Source organism: Penicillium macrosclerotiorum (assembly GCF_028827735.1).
Source record: "Penicillium macrosclerotiorum strain IBT 26536 chromosome Unknown utg000003l_segment0_segment0, whole genome shotgun sequence".
Classification (NCBI taxonomy): Eukaryota; Fungi; Ascomycota; class Eurotiomycetes; order Eurotiales; family Aspergillaceae; genus Penicillium; species Penicillium macrosclerotiorum.
The window spans coordinates 167,578-180,782 of NW_026643083.1; the positions used below are offsets into that span (position 1 = coordinate 167,578).

Genomic DNA, 13,205 nt, shown 5'->3' on the forward strand with positions numbered 1-13,205 from the left:
TATCGGTAGAACGTTCTGGATTCTCTGCTCGATGTTGTATCACTAATTAGTTATTGTTATGGTATTACATGTATGACACCGAAAGATGTGTGGATCACGTGAATAACATGTTATAACGTAACGGTACCGCCCGTGGGCTGTGACGTGACGTGCGGGAGCTTCGAAGCTTTGATGCCTCTTTCCTTTCTTTGCGTCATGTGTGTCCAGTCATATATTTAAGAAGACCGAAGACACGTCATATCCTCCCTTTCCCTTCATTTTTGAGACCACACCTCTCATCATGGCCACCCGCCCGATTCTTCTGCGGTTTGAGAGTCGGAATGGGCAGTTCCGGTTCACCGTCAGCCCTCAAGACGACTTCCCGTCACTCCAACAGAAGGTAATTGCCCGAACTAGGCTGTGAAAGGGCATCATGCTCGGTTGTTTCTCCAATCTCACTCAAGTGTTATTCTAGATCCAGGAACACTTGCCTTCAACGGTTGATCCGACATCCATCACCTTGTCCAACAGACCAATAGGCACTGGCGGGGAAGAGAGAGCACTTCAAGCTTTGGCAGGGGTGGCTATCACGCAAGTGGGCCTCAAGTAGGTGTTTTGAGAGGAAATCCATGTTCTCATTGAGACACAGCTAATCAGTGGGGTCCTCAAGACATGGTGACAAGCTATTCATCGGCTACAAGGAACAAACAACTGCCCAAAATGGCCCCTCCAACGGTACCACGTCTACTCCTACCGAGCGTCGATTGAATGGTACCTCGGTGCCCCAACAGCAGACCGTTCCTCTCCGCCCGCAGCCTACCTCACACTCACTCAACATAAAAAACCCATGGGATGTAGTACAGCAGTCCCGCACTGACGATCTGCTCGACCAGAAAGATGGCAAAATCAAGCGCAACAAGGACCAGAGGATGTGCAAGCATGGCCCGCGCGGCATGTGTGACTATTGCATGCCGCTAGAACCTTATGATGCGAAATATCTATCGGAAAAGAAGATCAAGCACCTCTCGTTTCACTCATACTTACGGAAAATCAATGCTGCTACGAACAAACCCGAGATGGGGAGCTCTTTCATGCCCCCGCTCAGTGAGCCTTTTTACCGAGTAAGGCGTGATTGCCCATCGGGGCACCCCCAGTGGCCGGAAGGAATTTGCACCAAATGTCAGCCTAGCGCAATCAGTTTGCAACCCCAAGAATATCGTATGGTCGACCATGTGGAATTCTCCTCACCCGATTTGATCAACTCTCTGCTGGACTTTTGGCGGAAGTCGGGTGCGCAGCGGCTCGGATTTCTGTACGGGACATATGAGGAATATACCGAGGTGCCACTAGGAGTCAAGGCTGTCGTACAGGCAATCTACGAGCCCCCTCAAGTTGGCGAAGTGGATGGGGTGACCCTCCATGATTGGCAGAACGAGGAGGATGTGGACCAAGTCGCCCATTTATGTGGCCTCCAAAAGGTTGGGGTCATTTTCACAGACTTACTTGACGCGGGTCGAGGGGATGGCTCGGTTGTGTGCAAGCGTCATATTGATTCATACTATCTCTCGTCCCTTGAAATCGCGTTCGCATCGCGGCTACAGGCCCAATACCCCAAGGCGACAAAATGGAGTCGCACAGGACGGTTTGGCTCTGATTTTGTTACGTGTGTCCTCAGCGGAGACGACACCGGTGCCATCGCTGTGAGCTCGTACCAGGCGACAGTATCGGCGGTGGAGATGGTTCGGGCCGACATCATTGAACCCTCTGCAGAGCCTTCTGTCATGCTTGTCCAATCTGAAGAAGATGATGACCTGGGCAGCAAGACACGTTATATCCCCGAGGTGTTCTTCCGGCGAATCAACGAGTATGGCGCCAGTGTACAAGAGAATGCCAAGCCAAGTTTTCCTGTAGATTTCCTGCTTGTGACCCTCACCCATGGATTTCCAACCGAGTCATCACCTCTCTTTACCAACAGCCGCTTTCCAATCGAGAACCGAGAGGTCATCGGCGAGAGCCAAGAATTGCGACATGTGGCTCAGAAACTCATGTCACATGGAGACCCTGACAAGGCTATCCAAGGCATATCTGACTTCCATCTATTATGCTTCTTACATGGACTTTCCACGTTTAACAAGGTCAGTTGGTCTCATTGATTCTTCCTTCTTGACTCTCACCTTTGTTTTCCGGCATTCCAACAAAGGTTCATAAGTGGTACTAATCGCACCTGAACAACAGGACGAGGAAGCACTACTATGCCGAGTCGCTACGACCCATGCTCCAGCCGACGGGATGCAGTTATTGAATACCTCGGGCTGGGCAACCTTGATGACAATTCTTCAGGAGAGTGGTGAGCGCCCCCCTAAACGCCCTTGGCCCACCACGGCCGAGGCGTCCCGCTCGGCTTCCCAACCAGGGAAGCAGCGGCTTTCACCCGCTTCCCAACTACCCCGTTCTGTGTCTCCTAAGTCCGACGGCGAACAGCTTGCTAAGAGGTTCAAGGGAACTAGTCTAGAGTGACCAGTTTAATAAGTTATCCCGTTCGGTTCATATTCAAATCTTTATTCGACTCGGTCCTCGGCTCATATCGCATTTACCGCTGGCGACAACCTGATAGGGGCTGGTTAAGTTGCACTTTTCTCTCGGATATCATGTGGATGTGTATCCAAGGCTGGACCTTTCATGGTGCAGGAGAGTGGATTGGATGGTAATGAGTCCGGTGGTGGACGGGAGGAAAGAGCGACACGAATTTCAGCTATGGTGGTTTTCTCTCGACTGCTTATCCAATGCATCAAAAAAATCTTGCTTGCGCCGAACTGAGATTCTACAAGTCCTCGGCAGATATGGCATAGCGATATGACTTTCAGGATCTGATACATAGAGCGGGCGTCGTGGTCATGTGCATTCATGATCGCATTTACTGAAACCGCGTAAAGTAAATACAAGGAATGAACCCAAATTATGACAGTCTCCCTATCATATACCACCGAGACATGAGAATCATTGTATAACTCGCGATGCTCCCCGTGAAAATTAGCAGGGTATTCGTATACTTACTCCGCCATTTAGGTATAAAAAAGCGGGAGAACACCGTACTTTCAACCTCAAAAGAGACAAATTACTCCGAAAACTCTTTGCTTCTCTTTCCTATCGAGCGACCTGGCTTTCCTTCACAATATCTCTCAACCGACTTTCCAACACTTGCCGTCCCTCTCCGTCAGTCCACACTTCATGGGGAGCGCCGTGCACAACATCCCATGCAAGCAGATTATTGGTAATATGGGACAGGTCCTCCTGTCGCTTCGCCCAGTTCTTGTCTCGCTGCATTTCACGACCAGAACTGACCACGACGAGGGGTGTTTGGCCCATCTGGATGTGGCGAGCAGATTGGACTTCTGCGGCCGTCATTGTGACTGCCACCAGACTTTCCTGCAATTTAGCTTTGATGAACTTGCCAGTCTGATAAGCCGAGCGCCCAATGACTCGGTCCTCTCGAGTCCGTCCCCGGAAAAGAGCCCCAGCAAGGCGGTCCAGTCCTAACGGCGAAACGATACCACGGAGCCACAGTTTGAAGCCCCGGCCTGGTCGACCAATATCATCCAGATAGGCCTCATGGAGTGGGTCAATAAGGAAGATGCCGCTCACTTCAAGAAGATGTCGACTGGCAAACAGCCGTGAATAGAGACTACCAACGCCTGCAGAGACAACCACCCAAGGTCCGGTCTCCCCGGCTAAAGCCAGGGCCTCCGATAATACGTCTGTTGCCATTCCCACAGAATGCGGCGAGGGGGCATTGTCAGACCACCCGAACCCCGGTCGATCCCAGTAACAATATCGGCTGATGATACCCGCACGGTATGCATCGTCAATAAATGGCTGCAAAGAATGTTCAACGGGGCCGTAATCGCCTTCAACCAGAATCGTGGGCATGTTTGAGATATCTGAAGAATGGTTGCCAACGCATGCTAGGTGAACGGAATATGTCTTTCCATGGACTTCATAACGCTGCCCAGGCGGCTTGAGTGACGCATCACGAGCGCGGAGGATTAGGGTCGCAGTGAAAAGGAGAGCAACGACGGCCATGACGGCCAGGACAAAGACCTCGATGAGTACTGCGAGCCATTCCCGCAACGAGCGACGTGTCTCTTCACGGCCTGTCAGCCTCTCTTCCTCTTCACGCTTTCCTCGCGTGACTGCTCGGTTCTGAAGCATTTGGTACAGGGAAACGACCACGACCCAGACAACCGAAGCAATGCCAACCCAGCTCTCCTCGATGCGAATTTCCGGCACAGCCACAACGATGCACATATCAACCAGAAGTAGAAGTGCAAGAATGAATCCCAGAACATTCATCGGCTTCGATGGCACAGTGAAAAACAGCAGTCCGAGCACCAGGGACCCCGTGGCCAAGGTGGTATATGAGAAAGCAAAGAAGCCCGAGCCCCGAGGATGCATCAAGGGTGGGCTGACGAAGATTGAGACCAGCAGGAACGTCCACCATACGAAGGTGGCCGCCAGGGCAAAGAGAGACAGAGCGCGGAGTGCCCGCACGCTCCATAGATTGTACGGAGAGACCTAATTTGCTTGTTAGTTTGTTCAGGCTTAGCAGCCTCCATTTGAGGCCTTACAGCTGGATCATCTGGGCTTAAATATCCATGATCATTGTGTTGAGGTAGAAGCCTGGTGTGCTCCGTGGGTTCCTCGTATGCCTGATCGGCAGGGTTCCTGGGCTCGTCATCGGGACGGCGCGTGGAGTCTTCTGGGTTGTCGGAGTTGCCTTTTTTATGAGCCCAAAAAGACACCATTTTCAAGCCACAATCGACAAGTTCACTCGAAAAATAGCATCAGTCCTTCTGTAAGTGAAGGTTCGGGGGAGGTGATGGCCATTCATTTGATGTACTCCGTAGATGCCATGGCCCCGTGATAAGATAGGAACATCTGACGTCATACATTCCGCAACCTTGACTTTCCCCCAAGCACTAATCCATGGGTTCGTGCCGTTCGTACAGTATTGGATATCGTATATGCAATTTCAAAGAATCATTGGCTAAGCCAGCCATATCTAAAACCAATGCAGGCTCTGTTATGAACAGAGCATTGGTGTGATTGAATCGAGATATGGGGCTTAAAGGGTTGGGAATGCATTTTACTGAACTTTTATGGCTACTTTGTCAGTCCCTGGTAACGACATTAATTTCGTTAGTTTCGTACAGCGAGGGGGCTAGTTTAGGGTTGAAAGGGCCATCGATATCATGCTCGGACTGAGTCTGAGGTTCCCATCAATCAACGCATTTGCATTGGTTAATTGACTATGCTGTCTTGAATGTTCTGTCCCGGTACAGTTCGACGCTCTCTTGGCTGCTTTGATACATTGACGCGTCTGAACCATCTGACTTGCCCTTTCCCATTCCCATCCGGGCGTTTCATTGTCCACCTAACATCTTTCCCGAAATTCATTCCAAACGCCAGTTTTTTTCAGCTGCTAGCATCCCAAGATACCACAAGCCGAGAATGATCGAGGGTCGATCGTTTCCACCATCGATCCAATGGATCGGTTCCGAGACAGCCAGGTTGCCCATGTTGTCCAGTCGCTTGATAGCCACGAATTCCTTATCCGTCAAAATGAAACCATACTTGCTTCCATAGAGCTGCATGTAGAGGTTGACTCGGGAGAGATGGAGAAGGTAGAAGCGTCGTTCCATCTCATTTTGCGAGGCTCGCCAGGTGGACTTCCATTTCCAAGAGACCTTGAGGCCTCCAGGAGCTCGATTGGGGTTGAGAAAGTAGGTGTCGGGATCATTCTCATCGTGGGGCTCGTAGAATGCGACGTCGGCCTCGTATGGCTTGATGGGAGATGCCAAATGCCCGCTTCCCATCGTGATCGGAACCAATCGCTTACGTATCAGCTCGCGAGGATGCTGTTTAAATACAGCCTCTAGGGCAGTGCGAACACGATCTGCAATCAGCGTGTTGACCGTGAAGTCCAACACAGCCTTGTTGCGGAGTGAACGAAAGGCGAGAGGGTGAATTTCTTCAGGACAGATCTGTGTCGTACCCAACAGCCCATCATACCGTCGACGGATGGCTGGGTAGCTGAATTCTGGCCAATCCACAATCCTTTGAATGTCGTCAGGACAGGCACGATTAGTTCGAGGGACATATGATTCCTGCTCGGGGTGCGATTGAAGCGACGGGAGGGGGACAGCGAGGTAGTCAAGAAGTGACTGGGTGGACTGCGCGGTCAGTATCACAGAGGATGACATTTCGAGAGAAGATTTGGGTGTTTTGGGTGGTGTTCAAGGAGGGAGAGAGAGAGGTGAGAAAAAACAGTAGTACGTGAAGAGGAAACAGTGCAAAGTGGATGGCGAGCGCATGTTTTGGAGACGGCGAGGTGAAAGTGCCATCCACACGGCCGTCAACTTTGTCCACAGGCAGTTTTTCAGCTTGAAAATCGTATGCTGTCCATCTGTCCATCGATGCTGGTAACGGACTACATTCACAATAACCGTGTTCCCAGACGCTCATCTTGATCATCGGACTTGCTCCAGCTCCTCGCTATATCTCAACTCTCATCCATTCACCCATTCATCGGTCCCAATATTCCGGCTTGGGTGCTCATGTTCGAGATCGGTTCTGTTAGGGGGGTTGGATGTGAGTCGATCTTATTGATATCCAACCACATCCGCCCGCCTATCCTCAAAGACGTCCCAAATGGCAATCGGACCTAAAATCGCTAGGGCCTACAGGTTGATTTGGTTTCATTTCTTTCCTTAAAGCATGCATTGACTCTAAGCTGCCCCAAAGATGGGCCAGTCAAGCACCAGACCAACGACGATTGAGGGCCAACCCAGTCTTAGTCAGCGGGGCCGCGGAACGACGTGACGTGAAGCCGTGGGGTGTTCATCAATGTATACACAACGAGCTCCTGGACTATCCAGCTTCTCCGCTTTTCCTATCGGTATATCGGCCTGATCAATTGGGTCAATATTGCCCACATTGGACGGCCTGCAATACCGTTGCCTTGGTGACCCCGCGTTGAATTGCCGCGGGGGTACGCTCCCGCAATTGATTCCCCATGAGCGAGCTCCATAGGTCCTTCGCCAAGTCCAAGTTGGAAAAGCTTCCACCCGAGGCCCCCGTTCTCGACTCAATGGACATTCCGGAAGAGCATCGGGAAGAGGATGGCTCGTCGGCCTCCTCGCTGTCGTCCTCGGGGACGTTGGTTCCCTCCCCAACGCGGAATTTATTTGCTCGGAAGGGCTCTGGGTGGGTGTCTCCTGCACTGCGCTCTCTTGCGCGCGGGCAAGGCTTTTTTGGATGCCGAAATAAAGAAGAAACCTATCTCGCTGAATGACCAGGCTAACCGAGCAACCCTAGGCAATCATCGCAAACATTGACATGGACGGACTTCTTTGCCCAAGAACTCTTCCTCCCCGACGAAGTTGACGATATGATCATCATTCACCATGTTTACCTAACTCCACCCACAGACACGGGTCCATTATTTGTCATGCATCATGGTGCTGGCTCATCCGGTCTCTCTTTTGCAACATGTGCCAAGGAGCTCCGAAGAATTATCCCGAAGGCCGGCGTCTTATCCCTAGATGCTAGAAGCCATGGGCGCACTACCATGACCCGGAAATCGCAAAAGTTCGACCAAGCCAGCCCTTCCACTGCGGCAGCTGCAGTTGCTGAGGCGGAAAGCCATCTTGAACTCGACCTCGGTCTTGAAACCCTGAGCAGGGACCTGGTCTACGTGCTTCATCAAACACAAGTCAAAATGGGCTGGGATCATCTCCCAGACATTGTGTTGGTGGGCCATAGCCTCGGCGGCGCAGTCATTACGGATGTGGCCAACACAGGCGAGCTTGGGTCTAAACTGTTAGCATACGCGGTGCTGGATGTTGTTGAAGGTAGTTTCACCCGATCAGTTCTCGTTGAGATGCAATGTCGATTTAGTCTGACTGGTTGTGAAAGGATCGGCAATGGATGCGCTCCAAAGTATGGAGAAATATCTTTCAACCCGACCAACCCGATTTCCATCGCTTGCATCTGGAATCGAGTGGCAGTATGTGTTTCCCTCTCTCCAAGACCCTGGAGCACCTTGAGTTTCCGACATGAGGCTGTCTCGCCCGTAAAAGAGATACTAAGGAACATCTGTAGTACTCGCTCCCGCACTATTCGTAACACTATCTCCGCCCGTGCCTCGGTTCCTTCCTTACTATACGAAGAGAGTCAACCAGCTGACAGTGCCCGTCCTTGGGTATGGCGTACCAATCTCTCGGCAACAAAGCCATTCTGGGAGAACTGGTTCATTGGTCTAAGTCGAAAATTCCTCGATTCCCGGGGCGGTAAGCTTCTGCTCCTTGCAGGAACAGACCGATTGGATAAAGAGTTGATGATCGGTCAGATGCAAGGTACGTGCTTTCGATCTCAATCCCACTTCTTAGGTACATATGGATTTCATTTAATTCAACTTCTGGAACAGGAAAGTATCAACTCCAAGTCTTCCCCGAAGCTGGTCACTTTGTTCAGGAAGACCAACCAGTCAAAACCGCCCAGGTATTGGCTGATTTCTATAGACGCAACGACCGTAGTGCCTTGGTGTTGCCGCCAAAAGTCGCTGACATGCAAGCTGCGGCAGCAATGAAAAAGGGTGCTGGGGCTTCTGGTAAAGATCCAGTATTGAAGTAACCTCCGAGGCCCATAAATGAGACTTGTATTTTGTATTTGCAAAGAAGCGGTCGGCAAAGCTCCTGCCTAGTCTCAATTAATTGAACGTAAAACCACAGAGACAAAACAATGTCTGTCTGTCTGTCTACCTGGGACGTTTCTCTCCTTCTCTGAAAGCATTCCCACCAAGCTTCGACAACTAAGTTTTGGCGCAGGCCCAAGAGTTGTTCATGCGCTATTTTTGATGAAATATCAAGTTCACTCTTCTCGAAGAATTGATTCAGATGACATTTCTACCTCCTGAAAAGCACCCGCGGAAGCTCGGCTATGGCCCAGAATCCGAGACTTCATAGATCTAGAAGCTACTGGCATTTACGATGAAGTACGTTTGTTGCGACAGCTGCACCGAAAAATAGATATTTTTGCTTTTTGAGCTCTATAGAGCAAGATCCCGGTCTTGAATGACCAACCTTAGCCAAAAGGCGCCTCGATCCAAAAGCCAAAGCATCTCATGAGTCATCCAAAAAAGGTCAACTAGTTTACATTGCCCTATGACATCGGCAAATTCAGCCAGGACGAAGGATCAGGCGTATAAAAACTAAAGAGGCATTGAGAGTCCCAATAGGGATGAGGGTCAGCTAAGGGCCCTAAAAGAAACTACGTGAATCGCGCCACCCGCATGCCATAACACCAGGGAGAATTAGCTTCAAAGTCCCAGAAACTACCAAGATCCCGCAAGAAATGGTGAGCCGAAAAGTGGTCATGATGAAACAAGCAAATAAAGGGGAAAGAAATTCCGAGGAAGCCGGGGTATTTGCGCCAGAGAAAATGAGGAGGAAATGGCCCATCGAGCATGGAACGATCGGCAAATCATGACGTTTCGGAGTTCAAGGAAGATAGGCACCTCCAGCGACAACCAGGTTCATATTAGTGAATTTGACCTTGTAAACAGGGCTTTTCTTGGTTGGGAAAGCACTGATCTGGTCAGGGGTGACAACAACATCCTTGCCCTTCTTTTTCTTGCTTTGGCCTGCGGTGCTCGCAGGGGGATTTCCCGAGTCAAGCTTAGTACCAGCACCCCCTTCACCAATCACGCGGCCCTGGCTTCCATCTTGAGGACCCGCGACATCCCAGATGCGCACGGTCCCGTCAGCTCCGCCGGATACAAGGACAGTCGACTCAACACTCCAGCTAAGAGACCAGATGCCACCTTTTCCATGGCCTCGCATGCGCTTCAGCAGCCGACCCGGGGCAAGATCCCACAAGAAAATGGAACCAGCATCGTCGGCAGATGCCAAGAGCTTGCCATCACGACTGCATTCCATGGCGGTGATATTACCAGTGTGTCCAGTGAACATTCGCACGGCATTTCCAGTAGTCACCGCCCACATGCGGACGGTCTTATCGGAACTCGCAGTGAAGACATACGCGGAATTCGGGTGGAAGCAAACACAGTCCACATCCTGGTCATGGCCAGCGAAAATGCGTTGCTGGCGGATATGGTCAGTAACCCAGAGTCGGGCAGTACGATCAGATCCTCCAGATACGAAGTAATGACCAAAGGGTCCCCAGCGCAGATCCCATACGGGGCGATCATGACCCTTATAGACGACCAGACATTGCCAGGTATCAAGGGACCACAAGCGGATAGTTTTATCCGCAGAGGATGAAAGAAGGAAGCGAGCATTGGTTGGGACATAGTCATCACCGACAATATTCTCGGCCTTAGAGGCAGAGGGCGGGAATGCGACAGCATAGACGGGCCCTGCGTGTCCGATGAGGCGTCGGGAGTTGGCCGGTGCCATATCGTCGAGATCCGGATAAGCCGCCTCGATGTTCTTACCGTCCAAGCTCCATACGCGAATGTAGGATTGAGCAAAGCCAGCAGCCACAAGCATATTGTCGTCTGAGAAATCAAGACAATTGATCCTATTACTCAGTCAGTATAAGAAAACTAGGAAAGGAAAAAGTCCGCGAGTAAGGCAACAAGCAAGGCAACGTACCCATCGAAGGTATTATGGAAAGTAAACATGCACACGCTGACTCCAGGACCAACTCCACCGGTGCGACCTTCGATCTTATAACGGTCCCTGTTCTCCTTGACCTTCATAATCTCAATGGCTACATCGCGAGCCGTGGATGGAGGGAAAGGGATATCAGCACGGGTAGGTGCCTCGTCATCCTCTTCTTTCTTGATCATTTGCTCAAACTCCTGGACGAGTGTATTACGGCCTGGGCCTGGAGGGTCCTTTGCATCCTCATCCGCGAGCTCGGCACGCACATCGTCTTCCAAGTCCTGTTCCATCGGTAGCTTGCCAAGCTTGAGCCTTGGAAGAGTTCCTGCCATAGCGGGGTTGTCGCCCGTGTAAGCTGAGCCTGGGTGGTGGCCAGGGATACCTTCATCTTCGGCGGGGAAAGTCTGGCCGGCTCCAATTTGTCCCAACATGGCCGCAAAGCTGAAACGATCATCGGCGGCTCGATCCATGGTCTTAATAGTACAATAGCTGCTCAATATGGCATTCATGACAGAGCCTCCTTCTCTTTCTTTACTTTCAAGAAACTGCAGGAGGTTGGTGTAGGCGGGATTGCTCAAAACGATCCGGTACTTGTTGTTGCGGTAAAGCTTCGCAGTGTCGTTAGCCTGCACATGCTCTGGAAGGCTGATTGGCTCAAGAACGCGAATGTCGTCTGTGTGTTCTGGAAGAAAGATATTCTTATTGGATTCGAAAAATTGCTTCGCATCTTGGGGGTAGAAAGATGTCACCATGTTCATGAATGAATAGACAAAAAGCGGCCACAGAACACGACGGAGCTCCGGCTATACAGCACGATCGGCATTAGTTGGTTCTACAAGAGTGAGGTAATTGTGTTTACCTTGTACAAGTCCAGGTTTTCTTCGACCCATGTTTTCAGTAAATCTGGAAGTTCAAGGTCAGCGGCAAGGTCATTCTACCGAGTCAGGCGACTGCTACTTACCGAAGCCCTGTCTGAATTTAGGGCGGGCATCTTCGCCGAGGGGAGGAAGTGGGCGACCATCGATCTCTTGGTTTGCTGATTCCATACGAAGCATGGCCTCCGTGCGGCTGTAGCCTTTCTTGGCTAAGTAGTCAATGACCTAGAATCACATTTGATAGGTGTTAGCCAGGACGAGCACCATGGAGAACAGTCATGCAAAAAAGTAATATCAACGGACTATCTCAGATCCCCGGGGGGTATTAACTAAATAACCCGCAAGCTGCGATGAAGGTTGCGATCCGAGAGAGGTCTGCTTCATCTGGTTCACAGGGGATTGACAAGGGGGTGTCATTGGTTCCTGGTTCCTAGCTGGGGGAGTGGGAGTGGCAGCACGAGTAGCAGAGATCAGCCAGCCTCGACCGATAGAGAGGTTGCGTCCCGCATTCTCTGGTCGCGATGGTGAGCTTTGGAGAGCTGACCGAGAGACTGTCGAGGCGACCCGAGGCATGGTAAAGGCTGATCTGAGGGCTGTTGAAGGGGTTGCAGGGGCTTGTGGGGTTCTCAAGGCTGACCAAGCTGGAGAAGAGTGCGAGGCCGAGGTGTACCCATCTGGAGCAGGCGCCGGTCTCACGCCTTCACTTGTTCCCTGTGATTGCCGTCTTGGAAGGCGCCTGGGCGACGCCCTCTTTTGCTGACCTCCAGGGGTGAACTCCTTATCCTCATCGTCCAGTCGGCCTCGAGCCCTCCCACGCTTCCTGTTCCTTGGGGGCATGGTATTCAAGGGCGATGGTTAAGGCAAAGGTGAAGTAGGATGATTGCAGAACAGTCACGTTTCCAGGTTTTCAGTGAGCAGTGATTGACTTGAAATAGCGTGGAACAACGTTTGGAACATGTGAAGCACGCGGAGAAAGTGAGGCCTGCCGGATTGGGAACCAGAGAGTGCCTCACGCTCGCTTTATTTTCTGCTGCACACTTTACCTGCAAATAGTGCTTGTAGTTCACGTAGCGGGTATTGAGTAGTGGGCAGTGTAGCTAGTGTCTTGTCCCCGGCTCTGTCATTGCATATGCTCATGCTCCACAGCACGGGTTTCAAGACAGCAGCTCAATATTTGATCAATCGATTAATGGATCAACCCAGAATAACTTTGCATCCCAACAAACAAAAAGACCCTTTCAAAAACAGGAGAAGCAGAGGCATAGATACAAGACCAGTAGTGCCAAGGGCCGATGGGAGAGTAGCTAGATACGGCATATAAGAGCGTCCACTCACAATTTGATTTAGATTTTGCTGGGACATAGCACCACTCTGTGGTGGAGGAGGGCCAGGAGTAGGTGTTGGATGCACTGGTGTGCCTGACATGGGCTGTTGAGACGACATAGGCATCCCACCACTCGCGCCTGGTCCCATGCTGCCGCTCCGCGGCGCAGGGCTAGGGGCGCCGCCGGGGGCGGACATGGCGATTGATCTGACAGAAAGAGCTTGAACAGTACACAATACAGAAGCCGATGGCAAAAAGCAGGTAGAGATGGGCGTGAAAGCAGGGAGCTGAACGATGGTTGGAGATCGGGATGAATTTGATATTCGCAGAGCGGAAGGGCTG

At 51.3% G+C, this 13,205-nt stretch overlaps 6 protein-coding genes across 6 annotated transcripts; 2 read left to right on the plus strand and 4 right to left on the minus strand.

Moving 5' to 3' along the window:
• Window positions 1-280: 280 nt before the first annotated feature.
• npl4 (nuclear protein localization protein 4) lies at window positions 281-2,496 on the plus strand (the record flags this gene model as incomplete). The annotated part of the gene is made up of 4 exons (XM_057074676.1): window positions 281-379; window positions 455-585; window positions 650-2,114; window positions 2,215-2,496. 4 exons carry the CDS (start codon window positions 281-283, stop codon window positions 2,494-2,496), a joined length of 1,977 nt encoding a protein of 658 aa, XP_056934181.1.
• Window positions 2,497-3,123: 627 nt separating this feature from the next.
• Window positions 3,124-4,781, minus strand: N7462_002951 (DUF2417 domain-containing alpha/beta hydrolase; the record flags this gene model as incomplete). The annotated part of the gene is made up of 2 exons (XM_057074677.1): window positions 3,124-4,551; window positions 4,605-4,781. The coding sequence occupies 2 exons, from the start codon at window positions 4,779-4,781 to the stop codon at window positions 3,124-3,126; spliced, it is 1,605 nt and encodes a 534-aa protein (XP_056934182.1).
• A 648-nt stretch (window positions 4,782-5,429) lies between these two features.
• On the minus strand, window positions 5,430-6,239 carry N7462_002952 (uncharacterized protein; the record flags this gene model as incomplete). The annotated part of the gene is made up of 1 exon (XM_057074678.1): window positions 5,430-6,239. One exon carries the CDS (start codon window positions 6,237-6,239, stop codon window positions 5,430-5,432), a length of 810 nt encoding a protein of 269 aa, XP_056934183.1.
• An 812-nt stretch (window positions 6,240-7,051) lies between these two features.
• ppe1 (putative ribosomal protein/carboxylic ester hydrolase (Ppe1)) lies at window positions 7,052-8,670 on the plus strand (the record flags this gene model as incomplete). Its single annotated transcript, XM_057074679.1, has 5 exons — window positions 7,052-7,242; window positions 7,354-7,889; window positions 7,954-8,044; window positions 8,140-8,393; window positions 8,465-8,670. 5 exons carry the CDS (start codon window positions 7,052-7,054, stop codon window positions 8,668-8,670), a joined length of 1,278 nt encoding a protein of 425 aa, XP_056934184.1.
• An 866-nt stretch (window positions 8,671-9,536) lies between these two features.
• On the minus strand, window positions 9,537-11,655 carry N7462_002954 (WD repeat TAF5 family protein; the record flags this gene model as incomplete). The annotated part of the gene is made up of 3 exons (XM_057074680.1): window positions 9,537-10,578; window positions 10,653-11,467; window positions 11,626-11,655. 3 exons carry the CDS (start codon window positions 11,653-11,655, stop codon window positions 9,537-9,539), a joined length of 1,887 nt encoding a protein of 628 aa, XP_056934185.1.
• A 1,078-nt stretch (window positions 11,656-12,733) lies between these two features.
• N7462_002955 (uncharacterized protein) lies at window positions 12,734-13,060 on the minus strand (the record flags this gene model as incomplete). Its single annotated transcript, XM_057074681.1, has 1 exon — window positions 12,734-13,060. The coding sequence occupies one exon, from the start codon at window positions 13,058-13,060 to the stop codon at window positions 12,734-12,736; it is 327 nt and encodes a 108-aa protein (XP_056934186.1).
• Between the last annotated feature and the right edge of the window lie 145 nt (window positions 13,061-13,205).